The sequence below is a fragment of the Pavona decussata genome, unplaced genomic scaffold (assembly GCF_977016875.1).
Source record: "Pavona decussata unplaced genomic scaffold, jaPavDecu1.1 SCAFFOLD_37, whole genome shotgun sequence".
NCBI lineage: Eukaryota > Metazoa > Cnidaria > Anthozoa > Scleractinia > Agariciidae > Pavona > Pavona decussata.
Window position 1 is genome coordinate 3,803,374 of NW_028145459.1, and position 24,320 is coordinate 3,827,693.

The 24,320-nt window shown below is 37.1% G+C and overlaps 2 protein-coding genes across 5 annotated transcripts; one reads left to right on the plus strand and one right to left on the minus strand.

The window, feature by feature from the left end:
* LOC146484116 (zinc finger MYND domain-containing protein 19-like) lies at positions 1-14,120 on the minus strand. The gene is made up of 10 exons (XM_085105390.1): positions 13,984-14,120; positions 10,075-10,134; positions 9,302-9,408; positions 7,292-7,356; positions 6,497-6,575; positions 5,938-6,034; positions 5,013-5,073; positions 4,141-4,199; positions 3,046-3,111; positions 1-1,530 (listed from the first exon to the last, which is right to left on the minus strand). Exons 1-10 carry the CDS (start codon positions 14,035-14,037, stop codon positions 1,450-1,452), a joined length of 729 nt encoding a protein of 242 aa, XP_084961516.1. The 5' UTR covers positions 14,038-14,120; the 3' UTR covers positions 1-1,449.
* Positions 14,121-18,455: 4,335 nt separating this feature from the next.
* On the plus strand, positions 18,456-24,234 carry LOC146484117 (uncharacterized). 4 transcript variants are annotated; one of them, XM_085105411.1, is made up of 5 exons: positions 18,456-18,551; positions 18,621-18,703; positions 20,667-21,836; positions 22,914-23,043; positions 23,409-24,234. In XM_085105411.1, the coding sequence occupies exons 2-5, from the start codon at positions 18,691-18,693 to the stop codon at positions 23,422-23,424; spliced, it is 1,329 nt and encodes a 442-aa protein (XP_084961537.1). In that variant the 5' UTR covers positions 18,456-18,551; positions 18,621-18,690; the 3' UTR covers positions 23,425-24,234. The 4 variants fall into 4 exon arrangements, with proteins under 4 accessions (XP_084961537.1, XP_084961540.1, XP_084961538.1 ...); XM_085105414.1 differs by having other exon boundaries at positions 22,914-23,040; positions 23,405-24,234; XM_085105412.1 differs by having other exon boundaries at positions 22,914-23,040.
* Positions 24,235-24,320: the final 86 nt, after the last annotated feature.

Consider the following 24,320-nt stretch of genomic DNA (forward strand, 5'->3'; position numbering starts at 1 on the left):
TTCTTAGAACGTTTAATTTTTATTTTGGGCCGAAAAAGTCAAAGACAAGTTATTATAACCATATTGCGCCTAGCCGTAAAATCCACCCTACTGAAAAAGCGTGGCGAATGGAACATTTACCCGTAATTGTTAGTGTGCAAAACCCTTAAAATGCACAGAAAAGTTCTAAAAACTTCAAAGCAAGCATACACAATGTTGTTAGTATAGGGATGAATTGTGCAAAAACATGCAGCTTTCCATGAGCCTATTGCTATTGGCTGTGTTAGGTTTGCAAGATATCATGGTAAAATGTACAGCCACCATCTTTTTCAGTGTGGTGGATTAATTTTTAGCTGGATTGTAAAATCCTATAATAGGAGCTATCTATTAAACTTCCAAACTGCACACTTTCACCTTAAGTTGTGCAAAAGGTCGAGTAAATCCACTAGCATGAAGAGGAGTTTGACAGCACCGCACAGATATGCTGCATTCTAATAAGGAAAAGAATCTTGAATTATAGCAATAATTTCCTGTAATTGCTCACCAAATGTACTGGTTTGTGAGGAATGAAAAAGCTTGCAATCATACTAAATAACACTACTTAAAAATTCCCTTATCTGTCAATGATGGATAAGCGACTAAAGATTTGTTATTTTAGCAAATCCACAAATGTCACACTTGAGGCTCAGACATCTTATTTAACGACATAATTTACTGTTATTACTGGAACAAACATGGTACTTACTATGCATCATTCTGAAACTAAACAGAACACTACAGTGATCGACAATACTGCAGCCTTGTAACTTGAAAGCCAGGTTACTAAAAACCACTACAGTATACTTCTATTTTAACTAAACTGGCCTTAAATAATACTTTTTATACAGTCAAGAAACTTGTTTCAAACTAATATCTCAACAAATAATGATTTCATTGAAGTCTAAGGAAATGTTTATTAACATACTAGTTAATTATCAAAACGTTCAGTGCTAAATGACTTTGAAAGGTTACTTTTAAAAACAACATTAGACAATGTCTTGTATTGGTATCTTAATCCTTCAAATATTTTCTTATAGTCTGTCAGTGGTCAGAATGTCATGCAATACAACATCATTTTAAAATATCTAAGAATATCTTGCATCTTCAGTTTCAACCCAGAATTATTTTTTTGGGCAGAATCAATTTTGGTGCTCGAACTACGTATACCAAACTTTTTAAAAGCTTGCCAACTGTGTTTTGTTGATGGACGTTGAACAGCTTGACAGCTACCTAACCGTATCTGTATTGTCTCACTAGAAAATATTTCAAGGATAATAAATACAATAATTATTATTAATAGCCTTCGTTTACTTTCAAAAATAACAGAACAATCCCAGTCTGTACTCAAAATAATATGATCTTCTAGGCTACTGTTTATATATTATATGTACAAGATAGTTATATTGATGATCTATTAACGAGGGTGATTGTTTAGCGCTCTGGGGACACCTCATAACTTATTCTCTGTTTTGCTTTTTCTTTGCAGTACTTCTTATGCGATGGCCAGTCTCTCTAAAGATAACATTGAGAAAATCAGAGAACACACTCAGTTAGATAATATATGTATACATATTTTTTGATTATGATCAATACTAAAGAAGCTTGTATACATATCAATCATGTTAATAGTGATCAGAGCAGATTTCAATAGGCCATTTTCATGATGGCGTCATTTGACTACAACTACCAGAATTCATTTCGTTTTCCTTTTCAAATTCAAATTTTGTAATCCCAGTGGAGAGCAAAGAACAATAGCTCTAATTAGCATGAGAAAACAAAAAAACTGAAGGATTCTGGTAGTTGTAGTCAAATGACGCCATCATGAAAATGTCCTATTCATTGTTTGCTTTTAATTAGTAATGAGCCCTTCACTACATCCTGTGATTGGTAAGCAAAATTTGTAGAATGAGGGAGATGAGTCTCAAAGGATTAAGTCAAACGTCTATTGATGTCTTCTCAGCTAGCCAACTTAACCCATAAGTGAATTGTTTCTTGCTCAGCGAGGTCCCTGCGAGAGTTTGTTTTATGTTCAATATGTTTTTTTTTTTATTTTATTAAAGAAATAAAAAACGCGCTGAGGGCATTGTTGAGTTATATTAGCACGCGGGAATTTTTAAGAACATGAGAGAAGTACGGCTCGTGCCTCTCTGCATTTCTCGAGTGTTCTTAAAAATTCCCAAGTGCTTATATAACTCAACAATGCACTCGGTGTGTTTTTTATTTCTTTAAATATAAACAATCGTAACTCCCCAGACAAGTGCGAATTTTAATGAATCAACATCAAGTTTTAGCGCGCGCTCTTGTTGATCACGGCAGGGCACGTGACAGCGCAATCAAGTAAAAAGTCAAACTGTTTTAGTTTTTCGTCATGTCGTAAGCAAGTTCAAGAAGTTAACTCTTACTCCAAGTCAAGTTTAAGTTTTAAGGTGTTGAGAGACAGGTTGAGGTTAATTAAAAGTGTGGAAACGTCAGTACAAGAGACTGTTCTTTGCGAATCGCTGGAGTGACAGCGCATTCTGTCTCTGAATTTCTCAGATTTTTCACAGGCAAAAAATCTGACGTGTGCTCCGTGCATATGTACAATTATAATGCACGCACCATACGTATGCTTCGTGCATTGTGGAGTTACACAGAACTCGATCAGTTTGAACAATCACAGTGCTTGCTTGACCCTGGCTATTTTATCAAGTAAATTCTACATGATCATACAGGAACCGTATTCGGTGTAATGGTAATAAATCATTCACAGATGTCAAATTCCAAAGAAGACATTTTCTTGCCCAGTTGTTAAGTTTAATGCCCGCCTGTCCGTCTGACAAGGTAGTGAATCATCAACCTCCTGTTTAGCAGACTGCATGTACACAATTTAGATTAAGGTTGTTTTTCATAAAATACAACACTGTTAATTTAATGACAGGTTAGGAGAAGGTGACAAGAAGGAACACAACATTTAAAGGAAGTTTTAGGGTCATGCTCTAAAAGGAGCTGGGACTCATGGCAAATAATTTACACCTAAAGATCACTGACCTCTTGACAAAGGGGTCCACAGTATCGCACCTGCTGACACTGTCCACAAATACTGAACTCCCGAAGCTACAATCAAACAACAGCTGAATAAGTTTTACTATTAATAACAAGGTAATGAATAGACTGACTTGTTTGAAATTAACAGTTTAGCACAATTAACTGATTATCATAATAATTTGCATTTTTTTAGGACTGTAAATGAAGGAGAATAACAGATAGAGTAACCAGATTACTTTTTCTACAATTGTGGACAAAACTTGTTAAGAATAATGCAAATTTTGCACATATATTTCAATCTACCTTAAAGAAAACACTGCCTTGAGAGCACCAAACCTTCACTCCTCCCTCCCCCTACCTCAATGTTGCTTTGAAGGCCATATGATGACCCAGCCTTTTCTTCAGCAGCAGAGCAACATTGTTGAGGGGTTGGGGGGGGGGGGGGTTGGCTGTGTAGTTGACGTATCATTGTAGCACTAGAATTTGGAGACGGACTAACAGTTTCTTAACACTTTTCCACAAATGTACGCGTACAACCAAAAATATTACTATTTACTTAACAGTGGATGTTTTACCAGTCCATTATGATTTTGGTTGGAAAACAGTCAGTCTGTCCTTATTTGCACCAAAGAATCATTTGCGTAAGGCCTTTGTAGCTATATTTTCTCCAATGGGTTGAAAAGCAGTCCAACAACACAAATTTCAGTTGAAAGGCCATTTTCATGATGGCGTCATCTTACTACAACTACCAGAATTCATTTTGTTTTCCTTTTCAAATGCAAATTTTGTAATCCCAGTGGAGAGCAAAGAGCAATAGTTCTGATTAGCACGAGAAAACAAAAAACTGAAGGATTCTGGTAGTTGTAGTAAAATGACGCCATGATAGTGAAAATGTCATTAGATCACACAAATTGTAGGTAACCACTCTAAAATTATAGTTCAGAGCAAAGCAAAAACTCAGTAACTACTAATAAATAATGGTGATATTATTACAGACATTAATCTATTGTCTTTTGATAAATAGCGAAAAATTATTGCACACAGCTATTTAGCCGATCACGAGGAAAGTTATTAGCTTATTCAATTTATTGTACTTGCCTCGGTTTCAATTTTACAACATGGTGGATAATGGCACTCATAAAAGGACAATGTATCATCTGAAAAGAAATGTGAAATCGAGAAATAAGTCAATCTGTCTTTAATGCTGTATCATAAAAAAATACCGAATTCAAAAGCTGAGAAGTTAGAAACCCAACGTGTGAAGTATTAGGTGCTGCTGCGAAATATTTAGGTGCCCAGAACATTTTCTTGGTCGCCCCAGGCTACCAAACTCATGTTAGCCAGCGGCCTTGACTGATACATTAAAGAATGACATTTTACTTAATACTTGAACAGGACCCACCAAAGCAAAAAACAGATGGTGGTCTCTGCCTGCACCCCCCTTCATCAACATCGACAGATGGTGCCTCTATTGCATAGCCACCACTCTCTCCAGTAGTAAGATAAATGACAATGAGATTCAGACCTCACTTTTTTATGTTTATCTAGCAATGATGACTCTTGCTAGCTGAGTATTTTGAACTGTGTCAACTCAAATTTTAAAGCCAAATTGAATAAAATTTTATCAGTAATGTTCATGAGGTAGGTGGTGGTTTCAATAACACCCACCCCCCCCCCCCCCAACCCCTCTCCGAAAAATCTTGTTATGACCAGTCCCCTTATAAACAAAGGTAATTCTTTTGGTAACTGAATGCTAAGGAACATGAACATCACCATAACCAAAAGGGAAGAGATAATTAATAATAACTAGTAATAGTAAGCACAGATTAAAAAGTGTGGTCGACATGCCAATTTAATAGACTGCATGTCCTCACGTGCAAATGAGGCCAGATTCTTGCATTGACGAGGTTAACAATAATAATAATAATATAATAATATTTAAATTATAATGCTGAAGGTTCCTGTTTTACCTTCCTCAGTTACTTGCTCCCCATTAGCATTGTAACACTTGTAGTTTAAATTCATAAAATGCTAAAAAGAAAGAAAAGAAAAATAGACAGTGTCTCAGTAAGTATCATGTACAGTATAAAGTGCCAATCCTACAGTGAAAGGTACAGTATCAAAACAAATGAGGATATTTAAACTGTTTTGAGATACAAATTTGTTTATTGCATGTTTCAAAAAGTTTGATGTGAGTAATAATAATAATAATAATAATAATAATAATAATAATAATAATAATAATAATAATAATAATAATAATAATAATAAAAGCATTTATTGAAACACGATAAAATTATAAAAAAAATAATAAGGAGTTATGAGTGCTTTGTTACTTGCTGAAAAAGAAGGAACTGCATTTGATTAAAGCAAAGGATATTTTGAGTTAACAAGGGGCTGAGCTGTTGAGATCGTTCTGTAGATAATTCTGGTCAACGTTACCACAGATATCCTTCAAAAAATTCATTTCAATTTGCACTCTGTACATTCTCTTGCTGTCTAAAGATTTAAGAAAACTGCACGCAAACAGTTTAATATTTATTTAAATTATTTCCCATCCTTTTCACTACACTTGAAATTACTGGCATCAAATCTTAGTAGTACAGTACTGTGTACACAACAAATTATGTCAAATAATCAGCCTTTATTACCTACAGTACATGTAGCTTACTTAGAGCCTCCATGTACAGCACATGTAGGTTTACTTGAAGTGTTCAGTTCCCCTGGATCAGGTGCACTGAATTAATGCTCTTAATGAATTACCTACTGTAGACTTTCAATTGATGTACAGTGTCCATGCTTATTGCCAAAGCTCTTGCAAGGTTGACACCAGTTAAATCCTTAAGCTGCTAGACAGTGCAAATAAAAAAGTAACAATTTTATGCAGCAATGTACCTCATGTTCTGCCTCAAAGGGTGGCAATCTAGATACTGCCATCCAGTAAAGCCTTTGATCTTCTCTTGGCTCACTTCCACAGTTATTATTCCTAGCACTGAAAATAGGAATTACACAGAGTCAATTATTATTGATATTACCAACATAAGTAGCAACTACACATAGCAGTCACCTCACGCATGTTCAAATTGATTGGACTCAGATAAATCAACAGTGCGAGCATTGATTACTGTAGTTAAAGTTTCTGTACAGAATGAAGTGTCTCGTAGAATTACAAGCCTTGACAAACCCCCCCCCCCCACCCCCTGAATTTTAATACACCTAGGTACAGCTGCAAAACAAGTCCCATTGTTCTACTGCTATTTGGCTTTAAGACAAGTCAATTTTATCTGTAATGTCATCACTACTCATAAAAAGCAGAGGGGTGGGGGTTGGTCCACCCACATGTGCACCCCCCTTGCTGCTTCAACCCCAGACAAGCACATAGTATAATTAAATTTCCTACTCTTCAGTTAGTATTATCATATACATGGATTTTAAGTCAATATGCTGTTCATACCTCTCAGAACGCTTTGATTGTAATTTTGCCAGGTGTTCTCTTGCTGAGGGCACTACACATAGGTTGTTTAACCTGTTATCTGGGTAAATTAATACAAAACTGGTAAAAGAGCTATCACACTTGTTTTCAAAGGCAAATTCCTTTAAGGAGGCTCAAAAGGGTTTTAAGTTGTTGCAGTGTTAGTGAAATGATGAAAGATTACAAAAAATTGTATGGGAGCATGTGGACAAACTATAAATATCTTAATAATTGTAACTCAGTTGTTGGGCAATACTTAAAGACTAGTTCTGACGTCATAGAGGTTACCATGGGATCAGTTCAGCCCTACAAAGTAGACCTCTGAATTTCAGTTTTTTCAAAATTATCTCAAAGTCAGTGACCTACCGTTTTTATTGCTTTGTTGGAAAGTACCCTAAATTATTTAACTGCTCTGGGAATATGAAAAAAAGTTACCTAGTAGATCTTCTGTTATATCAAAAAAAAATTTCACCTACAGAAAATTCTACTGGATAACTTTCTCCCAAACATTCCTATTTAGAGCACTTGGCATACTATATGTTGCATACATGCAAAAAAAAAAAGGTCACAGTGCAAAATTTTGAGATAAAAACAAATGTTTCCTGCAGCATTTATTTCCAGTTCACGTGATTTTACTCTGCATTTCCACTTCTGGCATTCTGTCAGTTTCCTTAAAATATTAACTTGTCTACTACTATTAAGACCCTTTGGAAACTTCAATTTATAATAAATAAATTACTGCACCAAATACCGCATACATGAACGCCATGCGCTTACCTACAGTGACACCATTCTTGTGGCAAACTCTAAAACCTGGTGCAACCCCTCCACAGTGCCTTTCCCTGATAACGATTAGAGCAGGTTCATTTTACAACATGTCAAAGGAAAGGATTGATCAGTTTTTATTTCATGTCATGCTACAGTGTGTGTATAGTGAGACAAGGTAATGCAGGGATCAAGTGAATTCCTTTTGGGAGTTTTAACTAATTTATTCTTCTCAAAGAGATTGTGAACTCGTGCCCCTCCCAGAAGGAATGTTAACTAGTCTATCATGTGTTATAAATTGAGACGTGTTCTAATAATTGGAACATTTTCCATGAATGCCAGGTATGTTGCTGTCTTACCAAAAGACTCAGGCACATCAGAAGTTCTATGATCAGTTTGTAACTAATCTGCACATCTTGTATTCTCTTATGCCTTACATTAATTTGTAAGGGGGATATTTCTTATTTCTACTTATGGGTCATTCCCTTCCCACAATAGGTTAACCCTCAGTAGACCAAAGGAGGGTTTTGGGGGGAGGGGGGGTGGAGGGGAGGGGGTTGATTCTGCCTGTGACAAATTTGAATGTTAAATAAAGTATGTACGTATGTATTTAAAACTTTTTTTTAATATTTGTGCAAATGACCGAAACTGCATGACTTTTTCAGAAATTTATCTGGGAACAAATTGGTTTGGAAGGTTAGTATTCACTGAGTTTGATACATGCTGCCATGGTAGCTAATTTTTGACAGGCATTTCTCCAGATTTTGGATTGCGAAGAACCACATTTTAAATGTACAAAAATCACCTTTCTTACATTAAATTATGTCATGTTTTTATATATATTATTAAATATAATTTTTGTGTTTTTCTTTTCACTTTGATTACCTGAGGTCAATTTTGGTGGTTTTCTGAGGTTTTGAGGAAATTAAGTAATCCAGGATGGCAGATCCATGATCACCACCATTTGAAATCATGATGCAATTCCCTCATCATAATATGATGTCACTTCAGACTCTCAAAGGAAACACCTTTGGATGCACTTACTATCTATTCTCCAAGTCTCATTATAATTATAGCTTTAATGCATACTTGTGAAGTGTACTACTTACAGTTGGTCTACATCACACATGACCAGTATTCCAATTAACAAATCGACGGCAGTTTTCTATGGTCTATACTCTTTTATTAAAAACTGAATCATTGTATAATGCAATTCGAGGGATTTGATTGGCTTAGCAGCCATGGTATATGAGCCATTATACCATGGCCAAGAAATGGCGATCGTTAAATTGTCTGCTAGTTATTCTTGCACAGCGAAATTCAGTAAGATCTAGCAATATTTCTTCATTGTTTTTGATAAAACAATTATTCCACTTGCGCTTGTTGGATATGAGATGATTATAGCCAACTCGGCGCTACGCGCCTCGTTGGCTATCTATCATCTCATATCCAACGCGCGCTCGTGGAATAATTGTTAAATAGACCATAAAATGACATCAAAAAATGTTCAAAACTCAAGTGGAACCACGAGCCGCAGGCGAGTGGTTTCACCGCCAAGTTTTGCACATTTTATGGCATCATTTTATGGTCTATAAGAGTATAGACCATAGAAAACTGCCGTCGATTTGTTTTTTACAATAACATGGAAAAAGTACAAGCGGAATTGGCTATTTTTTTCGTTGAGAAAGCGCGCACGCTACAATTTGTGACGTCATTTTTATTGTCTGTACTCTTATAGACAATAGCTACGAGCCAATCAGCGTGCGGGAATTTGGACAGTTATTGTAAAATTTGTAATGTTCAGCATTTGAATGGAATCTTTAACATTTCTCTGGAAAGTTTTCCAAAAAAGATACTAACATGAACAAATTTCAAAAATACTGGTCACATGTGATGTAGATTGACTGTAAAACATTAAGCATCTTCTCTTAATATTAGATACTATTAAAAGCAGTGTACAGAGAAACACACATGTACATTCACATTAAATCATGTTTTTAGGAATACAGTACTGTAACTTACCAAATATATTCATGAAAGTAACATCCACTGGTTTCTTCTCGCGACAAGTCAAATGCATACGCAAAAATATGAGCTCCATTGCCATCTTTGTTGACATCAACTTTCGCCTGACAGTTAAAGAATTCAGATTTTCTATAATTCTTATTTGATAACTACCGGTACCCTGTAACTACATACATTACATGTATATAGTTGATTAACCAAGCATGAGGTCCAGATGTAGAAATATTGTGTGGTTCCAGAAAATATCATTGGGAATTCCAAGAGAACTGGGTTAGATTAAAGGTTTAAGTTAATAAAGGGAAACATTAGACTGAAGTAAAAGAGAAAACAGCAAAGAGCCTCCAGGGACCATGGCATCAAGGCTACATTTGCGGCTTCAATACTCATTTCATATATATCAATTTCATTGCTCTGTTTTATGTTTTTCGGTCAAGAACAGTTCAAATAACAACAATAATTACACTTCTTGTTATATTTTCCTTTTTGACATCTCAAAAATAATTAAATTAATGAAAACATTTGAAAAAAGGCCATGGTATGTATTTCCAGGGAGATTTGGTGATCTCTAAAGTTCTATACCTCTAATTTTAAAAGCTTTGCAATGTTAAGGACAAAAGTTTCAAAACAGAACATTTGCAAAGCAGACTGCCCAAGAATTCTGCCACACTAACTGCTAAGTTACAGCTACCGTAGCTAATCATGTAGAATGTAGTTCCACCTGTTGACAGAAGCCAGTCAGTTATCCACATATTAAGTATTTTGTCACTTACCTCAAATCTAAATCTTTTTACAAGATGGATGTCCTTTTCATCAAGCAGTGAATACTTATGCTGCAAAATTATTAAAGAATAAATAGTTTTAAATACAGTCAAAAGCATAGTTCTAATCTTAGGATCTGTTACCTTAAAGGACCCTAGTCAGCCTCCGCCATTTTCGACGCCATCGAAATTATTGATATTGCATGGTGAAGCGAAAACTTATTGCTTTACTGTGAGTTGTGTTCCTGAAAGTATGTTTCATTATCTTTAACACTTTCACAGTGATTTTGTTCATTTTGACAAGCTCCGAATAAAATATAATAGCCAAACTCTTGCATACAAACAAAAACAAAGGTGTAGCTGACTGAGGCCCTTTAAGGATGGTCCCTACTAATACTGCAGTACTTTTGTGCGGCTTATGACTATGAGGGGAAAAGCAGATCTTAGCAACGCCTATTGGAATCCAAAAAGAAAATTTGGGGTAACCACGCATTTTTCAGAGACAATTACAAGTAAGCAACAATATCTCTAAAAAATGCCAACATATAAAGCAATGTATGGGATTTTTTCCTAAATTGAAGCTTAATTTTTGCTGAAAATGAATGGTTACCCCCAATTTTCTTTTGAAATACCAAAGACATTTGGTAAGTTCTGCTTTTTTCCGTATAGTTTTAAACCGCGCAAAAATATTCTTGTATTAGTAGGAACCACCCATAGGAAACCCGAGTATCTCGCGATGCACAGAACGTATGCGCAGTAACAATAGTAGGCACCGTCCTTAACTAATCTAGACATGCATCGATCTATGTTAATCTTCTGGTTTCTCGTGAACATTAACCATTCCACTCTTAAAATCCTTCTTGATTGAAGCTAGTCAATTTATTTAAAATTACAGCTATAGTTTAAACAGGACAGCTTGAAACACATTGAGATTTACATGTAGAGTGAAAGCCATGGGGTTAGTACTAAACAGTGAATCAAAGACAAAAAAAAAAGTATATGAGGAAAAAGTGTCTGAGAAAACACAAGCAGGGATTAAAAGAGTCACAAAAACTTCCAAGTGCATTTGGGAATACACACAACGGTAACAAGAAATCCCTTGTGTGAGCCTTTTGGAGTTACCAGATTACAAAATTGCTCTTAAATTATCATGTGTCAGTGAAAGTTTGCAGAAAATAATGTCTTATTTTGGAATTTTAGTCAACCAAATGCAATCTTAATTTCTGTCTTCTATTCTAAAATAGACTTATTTTAAACATCTCCTTGGCTCTTTGAGTTTTATTTTGTAAATTAATTATGTTAACCTGGAGAGGTCATCATTAATGTTTGGACCATAATTATTCACAAGGGGGTGCACGATTATTAAAAGAAAGTCCCCAGATTAATAATGTTAGGCACCACTACATGTGTCAGTAAGGTAGCTTTTAAATTATTAATCTTGGTTGGATGAAACTGGTTACTCCTGAGAATTTTTGGTGGGGAAATGCAACTCAGTTCTCCAAACCCTGATCCTATTTCAGACCAAGATTTGTAATTTGATGGTAACTTTTTCAAACCTGGCTTTTACGCTGTACTTGTAATATCCAAACCCATTTTCAGTCTTTTGGACCAAAATGATAAAATCTATTCTGAGTTTCAGGCCAAAATGGCTCAAAAACCATAACCTTTGAGGTTGCACATACCTAGTTACTAATTCCTCTCCTCCCCCCCCCCCCCCCCCGCCCAACCACACCACTCATCGGGATAGGAACACTGGCAGTACAAATGATTTAGAAAGTAACGTTAACAAACAATGACAATACAAAATAACAAAAGAATGAATTAAAACACATTAAAAACTCATTAATAATTCATAAGCCCATTGACCTATCAAATGGTTGAGTGGTTTTAAAACCTGATAAAACCTCCTCCTTACTAGTATACAGTGTTTAATGTTTTTCTTGTATGCTAATTTCCAACATTCACAAATAAAGCATCATTGCTATGAACTCTCTTGACACATACTTTTCCAGGAATGTTTTTGAAGTCGTTCAAAAAACTTGCATCACGTGTTTTATCAGGTCTAAAACCACGAGGCTGCACCTTGTGGTTTTAAATCCCGATAAAACATTGCTGCTTGTGTTTTAAATATTACGTCAACAACTAGTCACATGCTGTCAATTTATATCAGTAATTTAATAATAATAATAATAATAATAATAACAACAATATTTATTATAATGAACTATTTTAGGAGGAAGAGCACATCACATACGAGTGGTTTTCAGAGAGGTCTTAAAAAAGGAAACACATAAAAAGACAATAAGAATTAAAGATAAATAATTAAAAACTTAAAATTATGTACTAAATCTGTGTTACACTAAACCTTAGAATAAACAGCCAAAGAAGTCGTTTAAAAATCATCTGTTAGAAATGTTGAAAGATTTTTTTAAAAAAATTCTCCATGACATTGGACTCCGCTCAACATTGGGAAGAGATGCCCAGTCAATAAAAACATCTATAGCATTAATTTACTCTTTTTCCTCATTCAGTTAGGTTTAGATAGTCTAGCTATTTGTCCTTTTTTCTGAGCATTGTTAGCTGTAGACAAGAGTCTTATAGGATTTTTCTGTATAGGTGAGTAAGTAATGAAGCAGCTTTGTTTATTGACAGATCTATAAAGGACATCCACCTAGCATCACCCTGTTGACATGACCATAGGGACCCTAAGGAGAGACGATGAGGATGATGCCAACAAAAACGGGACTCCAAAAATTACTTTCACGTTTTCTGAGATGTAAATTTGCGATGATTTCTACTCATTTAGTTTGTGTAATGTAGCTGAACTATCCAGGAGCTAATGTCGTAGGGACATCTTTAAAGTTCAGAAGGAGGAAGGAAAATCAATAAATCATCATGTGTTCATGTTCTCCATAAAACCTTGATTGTGGTCATTTCACGTCGTTGTTTTGCTGAGGACGGCAAAGAAATGTACCAAAGTTTATAACGTACATGAAGAGCCAATATTTTGTTGATTAAAACTATTGTTTTCTGATGTTCTCACTGGTGCTGTCTTCGTCCCTGCTTAAGGTCCCTTTAACATCACTACCAATTTGCCTCAAACAAATGTTGATATGTAGTCACTGACAAGATATCTGCACAGCTCCAGGCAATAATTATGTATACAGTCATTTTCCAACTCAAATTCTATCCACAGTCGCTGTTAGTTTATGATGCACATTATTATGAGAAGTGAATATGTGCATAATTAATTACAGGACTAAAGGCTTGTGTCAAAACCTTTTGCAGTCATTTTGTTATTTAGTAAAGAACCTTGTTAATCCAACCAACTTGTTAATGCAACCATTTGTTTTTGCTTGTCAGTATTATAAATGCCAGGGCTGTGCTTCTACTGTAGTTGCATTTTGACCGGCTACTTAACCTCTCTGGATCAAGTATACAAAGTGATCAACCACAGGAAGCTTGAAGTACAGTGTTAAATGTAAGCTCAATGTACCAAATTGCATTAACCTGCCAGATGGTTCAAGATCACCTGCAGCAAGCTTGGAAGTTGTATTAAATAAATATTAAGCTTAATTGATGTATCAAATTACATTAAGCCTGACAGACCGTACGCACGACACAAACTTAGGAGACATCAACCCGTGCGATAAATACACAATCCTCAGGTTTACCAAAAGATTTATTGAGATCACGTTGGATAATCCGTACTGATAACAATCTTCTTCTCAACTGGGCTTTTCGTATTAGAAATATATTGGCTAAGAACGCAGAATTCTACGCTCTCAAACATAACTTTAAAAAAAAGCCCCAGTCAAGAACGATGGGAAAAATGCATGGACGCCAAAGTCTGGTAAACCTGCCTTCCTTGGTTTACGCCAGATAAACTTTCAAAGCCGATCAAACAAATTCGACACTTACCTTACCACCGGCCTTGCCGATATACACTATTCCAAGCTTCTGTGCAGCTTGCATTTTATCCCAAGACTATCAAGGATCTCGGATTAGCGAAGAAAACATAACATGCGAATCCATCAACTGCGATAACATCACTTTCCTGGTCAGCGGTACTGGCTATTAAGCCACGTGGGAGCTGGGTAACCAGGTACAGAGGCTTGAACACAATTGGAGCCCAAAGAAGTGCGGGAAAATAGAAAATGGCGCGGATCCCGCGCGCTTATGCAGGGAATTATGGGTTTTTGCAATTTTTTGGACCGGACCTCGGATTTTGCTTAGTACAGTAGAACCTCCATGTGCGACCACCTCCCATAAGCGACCATTCATCCAAAAAAACAAATTTTTCCCAGTCAAAAGCGTATAGCTGTACACAACGTTTTGCTGGTTAGGCTGATTTTGTGACAGAACGGGAACGTCATTTGAGGACGCGACTATCTTTCATGGGTATTTTTGATGCGCGCGCCGCTGTCAACTGGCCTTCCCGTGCTGTTCGTAAATTATGTTAACGTGTAAAAGCAAGATATAACGGACTATGTGAAGATCACGTCCGCCTTGAACGCCGGAGATCGGAGTTCGAATCCTCGGCAGTGAACCATATTTTCACATAGTCAGGAGCCCATGAGTTGCTGACATAGTACGTTATATCTTGCTTTTATACGTTAACTTACTTTGAATGTAAATATATGAAACATATATTTTGAACTGCGGATGAAAGATCAGATAGAAGAAAGATTCTTGCGGTTAGTATGCAACTTAAAGTGCCCCTAGGATGAAAATTTCATTTTACATCTTTTTTTTTTTCCATTTCAACCATACATATGGTGGCGCTTCATAGACGACATCTTCATGATATGGACACACTCTCTCGACGACCTCCAAACCTTCACTACTTATCTCAATAACATTCACCCCACTATTAAATTCACATCCAATTATTCTCTCACATCTATACCCTTTCTGGACGTCAGTGTGTCTCTCTATAACGGCACTATCACTACCGACCTTTACACTAAGCCTACTGACAAACATCAATACTTGTTACAATCTTCATGTCATCCTATACACACTAAGAGAGCCATTCCATTCAGCTCAGCTCTCAGACTTAATACTCAGACGTATTTGTTCTTCTGACGAAACTTTTAAACTCCGAACAAACGAACTCAGAACCTATCTCAACAAACGGGGATACAATCTTTCATTCCTCAATCAAGAAATAGGACGGGTTAACGGCATCCCACGTTCCGACGCTATAGCTACTAAAGACACCTCCGACACCAACCAACCTATACGAGTACCCCTTGTCGTCACATACAATCCAGCCCTTCGCTCTGTATCATCCATTATTCACAAACACTTCAACATCCTATCTTCATCTCCCCGCTGCGCTAACGTTTTCAAAGCCACACCTCTTGTTGCCTTCCGACGGACCAACAACCTGAGTGATTTACTTGTTAGCGCCAAACTACGTAATCCCACACAAAACAACCTACCCCATGGATCTTTTCGATGTGGGGACAACTGTTTAACTTGCAACTACATAACAGACGGACGTACCAGCTACACATTTCATTCTACCGGCGAAACTAGACATATTACTCATCATATGGACTGTAACTCTAAAAACGTTATCTACATGGTACACTGCAACCGCTGCCACAAACAATACATAGGAGAAACAAAACGACGACTTAAAGACCGTTTTAACGAACACCGTAGACCAGTCGACAAACAAACAAACAGTTCCAAACCCACCACAGTTTCAGAACATTTTCTTTCTAACGACCATAACGCTTCTGACATGCTACTAATTCCCCTCGAACTCATCAAATCTAATCGTGACAGTGTACGCAAAGCTAGAGAGGGCATACCTCATCGACAGAGGTCAAACTATTGAAACCTTAGGTCTTAATAGGAGAGATAAGCCTTGAACATTTTTCCCGTCTTTCATCTTCCTAAGTTATGTAATTAACTCATTGTTACGTATTTTGTTTTCGTCTACCACGTTGTAACGTTAGCTTATACCTATTTATCAGTTGTATTTTCAAATTTCAAATTGTAACGTTTTTGTTTATGTAACTTTAGCCTTTTTTCAGGTATCTATTGTAACTGTTTAAATTGTAAAGTATCTTGCCACAGGGTCAGTCTCAAACATACCCTTAAGAAGAAAGGCCGTGCCTTTCGAAATATTGGAAAATATACTTCCCTAACCGTGAAATCAGCCTTGCTCTTTTTTTAGATTATTTGCTTTCCATCTTTTTGCATTTTCGTGTAGAATATGACCTTCTTACTCAATCCATGTTACCAAATTTCAATCCTTTACGGCGATTGGAAGTATTTTTTTTAGCCTTTTATTCGAGATTTCACGGCCGCCATTACTTGGCCTTGTTCCGGAAGTTAAGGCTCAAATTACAGGAAGTGACGTCATTGGCTCAACACGAAAAATTCCACATGGCTAATTTTCATATACTTCATAAATTGTACTCTGCTGTAATTTAGTTCGCAACAGCAGAATTTGTCCCAGGGGCACTTTAAGCAGTTGCGAAAAGAAAACCGGAAAAAATTCAGGCTTGAACGGGATTCGAACCCGTGACCTCTGAGATGAAATATATATCATGGGTTCGAATCCCATTCAAGCCTGAATTTTTTTCAGGCTTTCTTTACGCAACTGCTTTAAGTTGTGTACTTACTGCGACAATCTTTGTTCTATGTTTCATGTTGCTAAATCAACCTATGAATGTGACCTGTGTGATGCGGGTTATGTCGGCAATGCGCGCCGACACCTCCACCAATGCATTTTCGCGATTGCTTTGGTTTTGCATTACTACGCTCTGTGATTGGTTAGCAAAACTCATGCCATTTTCTCAACCAATGGGAATCCAAACCAAAACCAATCGCATTTTTGCCGCACGCGTTTTCCCGCGTTTGGCGCCAGTTACATGTATTAGTTTCGAATTCTGTTTGGCTCGTTGTGTTGTTTACATCTGTTGCGATTGGCCAGAGTAATTACTTTGGTTTTGGTTTTACGACACTCAACAGGAAACCCCAGCTATTGGTGAACACCTGGAACTGAAACACAACCTGGGCCCAGTTGTTCAAAGCTCTATTAAGCTAATCCTGGGTAAACGTGATGTTTGATTCGAGTTTTATTAATTACTAAACTGTGAAGACTCTTCGAAAAGATTTTTGTTCCTCGGTGTTTTACTTAAACTTTTTCTTTACCGTTAGCTTAAAATTGGCGTTTAAAAACATTTTTAATGAGAGAGTTGAAAACCTTGCTTAAGTTTTAATCGGGGATTAGCGTTAATCAGCTTTCAAACAACCGGCCCCTGGAGGCCGACAAGAGGCCGAAAATCCTTGATTTGAAGCTTTTCGATCCTGAAGAAAATCAAATAATGCCAAAGCAAACTGTAAAGCCCTATTTACGATGTTTTTTTTTTTCTAGTTAGGGAATGTAAGCCGTATCTTAACACTCAGTCTGACTCTATCCGTGCAAAACTTTTTACATAGAACAATGCTCTCCCAATCTTTATACCTTTATTATATTCATAAAACTTGACTGCATTTTTCACACTAGGTCTATAATTGTATTCATAAACACTCCGATGCATTTTACACTGACATTTGAACTTGACTGCTGTCATGAGGACGATGAAAAGTTGTTCCTTACAAATTTCGCTTTTTTTTAAAGAGCGTAATCTTTTAAAAGCCCTTAATATCGGGCCTAATTAGAAGAAATTTTGCACTTTTTGAAACATTGAAGTAAATTACACTCTTATTCTTTATTTTATTGATTTATTTTTTAGTTCTTTTGCTATACAAAGTATAAATTATAGCAAGGAGTGTTTTCTGAATTCATTCGGATCTGGGGGTCTATACCGGAAAGACGCAGGGTTTGCCACTTACAAATTTTCGCCATCGTTGTCATTTCAGTGTGGGGCACACAAGAGCAGTAAGAAATCCCTATTGTTTACATATATTTTTATTTTTATACAAAAAAAAAAAATAAGTTAAAGGAAAAAACAAAACAAAATAAGTCAAAATAAGTTATTAAAATATGCAGAAAAATTGTTTACCTTAATTCTCATGATCTCAGGGGTTGAGTAAGCATTGATATTGTTACAAAGAGAAATGTGATGGGGGCTACAGATACCCAATCAAAAACCAGCCCATGGGGGATGGACTTCTATTTTCCTTCCGATAAATTGCAAGTTTTTTGTTCAAAATGTTTTGTTTTTTATTCTTTTATGCAGGATAACTGATTTCAGAAGCCCCTATTTATCCCACGACTAACCTTCTGAAAATAAGGAATTTAATCGTGAGGTAAATCAAACGCTAAACGGAGCTGAGATAGTTCCCCCCACCCCCCCCCCCCCCCCGCTAAGGAAGCCTAAGGATGGACATCCGGGATCTAATAAGCATGGGAGTGCCGAAGATGAGCTTCATTCCTCTTCTCTTTCCTCGGCGCTAGGCTCAGCGCTGGCTGCCGCTAGCTTTTAGCATGGCCTATTTTGTGATTTAGGATTTCACAAAAGGTGAGTGCTGACGCATTTGTGGGGGTAGCTGGAATTATGCGATAACTGACCCGAAAAATTGGCTTCCAGGTTGATTTCCACCGATCTCAAGACAGTCTCGAAGAAACTCCATGTTTCCTGAAACAGGAAGACAAAATTAATGGCTTCCCAAGGTATCAGTCATTAAGTGTTTTTATATAACGTAACTAAGGCATAAATAGGTGAAAACGTGGAAAACAGATTACCAGTTTAGTCAGTTTATTGTCAATTGGCGCGCATATCGTAAGCTTCTTCTATAATGTCAGAAAATTATGTGGGTAAAATTTACAAACTTCCTCAAGGCTTGATGATTGCAGTGTTTAAGGAGGCTCGCAGCAGTTTTGTCTGGACTCAGGGCGATGTTTTAAAATTAAAATCTGGCATAGAGGATAAGCTTCAATTTCCTTCGTACTACATCATCATTTCAAAATATGATCAAAGTTAAGTTTTTCATCAGTTTCCGGCTGATAGTTTCCAAGCAACAGCTGTTACCATAGCAACGGTAGCCCATCAAAAAAGCAGGTATTTGACATCAAATGGTTTCAAGGTCTTTCAAATATCACTATTTCAGCTGCTCATTCCCAACTTCTGGCTCTCAAACCATCATTTTTTAACTGGTAAAAAAGTTTCCATGTTCCCAAATATACTCATTTTATGGTCTTTTTCAAATTGGCAGCTAAACTGACATCACAACTGACTTCCATCCGGAAGTACTCAGGTTTCAAAATATTAATGATTTACTACATTGATTACGTGTTTCTGACTAAAAAACAACCTCCAGAACACAATATATTAACTTTAAAAACTCAAAAGTTAATATTAACTTTAACTCATGGAGGGAATTTCCTCTTGATAACCGTCAACCATCAAAAGCCCTAAAATCAGCAAAATTTAACAGTCAACCGTCAAAGCTATACCTCCCATTGAGACCCTCTGGCTAGTCCCAGGTGTTCAGATAGTGGAAAAGTGCGAAAAACGAGAAGAGGCTGGACAGAGGAGGCGAAAGAACTCCTTCAGCTGATCAACAGCAAACAGCAATTAGTTCAAGGCCTGTGGTTCTGGGTTTGCCTCTTTTATGACCTTGTCCATGTAAATAATGAAGAGCAGGGGAGACAGTACACAGCCTTGCTTGACAGTGTGCCTCACTCCAGATGTCATTTAGAACCAGTCAGTGAGGCCACTTGTTGTTTAAATGCAGCTTTGACTGTTCGCTTAAATAGATGTCATTATCTAAAAGCTGTCCTTTCATATCTTGCTCTTCTACGACTTTCTACAATGTCACTGTGTTGACTCTGTCAAATGCTTTCTCTTGATCTATAAATACAAGATTCAGGTCCTTGTTACATAATCAATCAATCAATCAATCAATCAATCAATCAATCAATCAATCAATCAAAGACTTTAATGTTACTGTGTCAGAAGTACCTGTGGGGAAATACCTCTCTACTAATTGGGGACACTAAATAATACAATTAGAAGCCTATACTACCTACCTACTCTATGGCCTTTTTGATAAGTTGCTGTAAAGGGAATATGGCATCAGTGCAACCTCTGCCCTTTCTGAATCTCGTCTGAGCATTACTCAGCAAAGGTTCTGCTTTGTACCTTGTTCTTTATTCAAGGATGTTGGCGTACATTTTACCTGTGTGACTCAGGAGTGATATGCCTCTGTACATACTGCAGTCCTTCTTGCTGCCTTTATCTTCCAGATAGGGACTATGACAGCCTGCTGCCAGTCATCAGGGACTTTTCTCTCTTTCCATGCCTTCTGGAATATCAGAGTTAGCCATTTGACTCTTACTTCCCCATATGCAAGGATGGCTTCATTTGTTATGCCATCAAATCCAGCTGCTTTGTTCGTAGGGCTGGACAAATCTCCTTCACCTATATCTAATTAGTGTTTGCAAGCGTCACAACTTTCTTCCTGTCACTTCCTACTACAGAATTCCTGGAACTGGTGAACATACTAGTTAGCTAGGTAGATTTAGGTTAGTCAGTTTCAATTTTCCTAGAGAAAAAACATGGACCTACAATTCGGTGTTTTTTGATAACAGTGATTTAACTTAATTTAGCATGTATGTATATGTGTTCTTTCAGAAGGTGCAATGAAGCTGAAAGTTACACTCGCATCAAATGCTGAGGGATGGAACAAGGTGGTGAATGGGCAACTAGAAAGTGAGCTTGCTCGTGATGACAGAGTTGAGGTCAGTGGATTTGTGCCAGGCAATACTCAGAAACAGAGAGAACATGCTGCAAGGTTAAACATCAAACTGTTTGATGCAAAACCTGGCTATACTGGTTTAACAACAACCGAGAAGCTGTTCCATCCACCCGATGATCTTGAAATTGATATTTTGGTAATGCACTCCTATGGGCACCATGTTGGAAAACAAGCACAGGTTATAAAAGATGCCAAACAATGCAGTTGGGTACTTGTTGTACATACAATCCCTGAGGATCTGGAGAAATACTTAGAAAAATTAGACCCAAGTACAGCGGGACAGGATATATCAGAACATGATTTGCAGGTAACATTGTGCGAGAAAGCTGATCTTGTAATTGCAGTTGGTCCTAAAGTTGCAGAGGCTTACAAAACTGCATTACTGTACTGTGGAAAGCAGGAAAGTGTCGTTACCCTTATGCCAAGACTTCCAGAAGAATTCCTTGGTGTTCATCAGAGGGTTGGAAATTCAGGTGAAAAGTTTCGTGTGTTGATTAGTGCATCGTCCAAGTATTTTAAAGTTAAGGGGTGTGACATTGCAGCAAAAGCTGTCAAACTGTTGAATGATCCATTGTGTCATCTGATTTTTGTTGTACAAGAAAAGGATGTTAAAGCCGAGATGGAACAAGCAATGGTTGATGCAGGAATTGATTTGAGCCAACTGACGGTGAGAAATTGTTCTGGAGATACTAAAATGTGGTGCCAACAGCTGTGTCAAGTAGATCTTCTTATCAAACCATCAAGAACAGAGGGCTTTGGAATAAGCGGTCTCCGTGCCATTTCAGCAGATTTGCCTGTCCTAATCAGTGGAAGTTGTGGGCTTGGTGTTGCCTTGAAGGGGCTTCCCTCTGGAGGGAAGCATGTGGTGGATTCTAATGATCCACAAGACTGGGCCAAGAAGATAAGGGAGATCAGAGCAAAAGGTGTTCAAACCCGCCATGAGGAAGCTGAGCAGCTAAGGAATGAATACTCATGGGAATTCAATTGGAGGGAACAGTGTGATGAGCTTGTGAGGAAGTTCTTTACAATGGTCCAACAAGTTCGAGGTATGGCTTACTTTGTTGTTTTTCAAATATTTTGCTGTTCTGTCGCTGTCACAAAGAAGAACCACTTCTTGACCATTAGTGTCATAACAGCCAGTTATGAGAAGAAGATGGTTGCTATTGAGATGTTTTATATGTGGGTAAATGTAATTTAGGCAAAGTTACGCTTGGGCCAATGCAGTCAGCTGTCTGGTTTGTAGCAGTACATAATCTTTGGGGTGGTCCATAGGTCTTGGCAGGGCAGGTTCATGTTGCCCAATATATTTAGCTTGCAATTTAGCTCATCATTGTGGATCATTTGCAGTGCAGGGAATCGTTGCGGATTCTTGCCCCACCACACCCACCCTCCTGTTCACTAGGGAATTCCAGGTAAGTATTGTTTGTTCCACTGAATTCTTCAGTGTGACGGTGCCCAGTGTGGCTGCTTGCCGGGGTGGTTCTCGATTGTAGGGTTGCCATGGATACCTCTCGGCATGCCTCAATTGTCTGAGGCCCCCCACTGACTTTCCAGGCACCAGTTTCCTAAGCTCATATATTGGCGATGAGTTTAACATATACAGCATGTACATGTATTTTTGCTGCATGAGAGAACCTTGTGTTGTTGTTCCAAAGGTTTGTCAGGCTATTTTTATGAAAAAAAAAAATTTTTCAGCCAAATTTAAGATCATTTGTTAATAACTGCACCTTTCAATAACATACAGGCTCTGAACTTCAACCCCAACTAACAAATTGGACTCATTTTACTGGTGTCAATCATAATTACAGCGACAACCAACTGACCACAAGAATACAGAAACCAACAAAGTGGGTCAAAATCTGCCATCACAACGCACAAACATGACATTTTGATCCCGTTGAGCTAAATGTTTTTGCTTTCTGTTCTAAGAGATCCACTGCAGTGATTGAGGGCAGTGAAAAGAGTAACGGTTGGTTGAATTTTAAACTTTAGAGTCTGCTTGTTACTGAAAGGTGGAGTAAGCATTTTCCAACAGAAAACAGAAAATCTTCCATGTGGAGAGTTTGGATATTTTCTGGGACTGCTAAACTGTCCTACATTGTCCTTCTTTCTCGTGTTTGCAGGAGGGTGTGATGCTGCAGATGGATGTTTACAAGAGGATGTGGGCAACATGAGCATTCAAGAGACAGACCAAGATGAGATTAGTCGTGATATGCTCGACATACGCAAATCAGGCAGCTTGCAACCAAGGTAGTGGAATTACCCCCATACATTTACAAACAAGCATGCGTTTTACTGGTTCTGCATTTGTTGTAAATATTTTAGTGAAAACTGTTAGGAAACTCCAACACAATAACATCATGATGATCATCATGATAATGCAATTTCAGGCAGCCTCAATGTTTGTGTTGGCTGAATTTCCTTGTATGACTGTTGCAATAAAATGAGTAACCACGTGAAACTTTCCATCATTGATAAAAGAATTATCATTGATTCAACCAAGAAGGTAGTTTAGAAAGTCTATAGATTATTAGTATATATGTACTTCCGTTCTGTTGCAAATGCTGTTCTCTTATTGGCTACACTACTCACTATTAATTTTGTTCTGTCGTAAATAGTGAGTGGGGTGAGTAGCCTAACGGTGCGTGGTTGTCAACACAATGGTGGCTGCTTCTTCGCGTTTTCGAAGTGTCTGTGAAGAGGATTTGGATAAAAGTTTTAAATGACTTATAGACTTATACTAAAACAATTAGATTATTCGCTCTTTTTTCTATGTGCGATACATTAATTGTGGTTGATTTGGTCTTTGCCCTCATCAACTATGGCATGATAGAAATTTTGAGCTCATAATCTAATTGTTAAATAAACGCTTTGGAAACACAGTACTCAGGGAAAAGAAGATTATTTGTTCATGGTAAATCTTACTCATCTTCAGTAGTTCAGTCAGACAAGTGCCTTAGGAACTCCACTTGTCAGAGATTAAAATGTTATCATCTCAGAAGGGTTGCCAGACACACTTTTTGCTGTGTGGTTCAACAATTTTTGTTGAGCAACAGTCATAACATTTGCTGATAAAATAAACTAATGTGCCTGCACTGGCATTAGTATGTAATGTGTTCAGGTTAGTACTTATGGGTAATCAAATGGTTTACTCAGGAAATTAGTAAATAATTTCATGCTCATTTTGTCAAATTCTAATAGTTCCCTTCTCTTAAAGGCTTGGGAAATTAATACACTTGTAAGAGTCATTGTTTCCTAATCTCATGAGTATACCATTTAATTACCTTTTAATATCATGGGTAACAAATTAATTATTACAAATTGACATGTTTATTGTATTGAGAAACGTTGCCATTGCAATTTAATGCTGTTTTGTGCCAAAATTAAGGAGTAATTTGTAATCCATGATATTACATTCATAATCTCAAGCTGGCAGGCAGCATTATATAATTTCCCTCTCTTCAGTGTTCAGGTATTCAAATCATGTACATTGTTAAGTTTGCAATGCAGTATGGTGCTTTTGTTAGTAT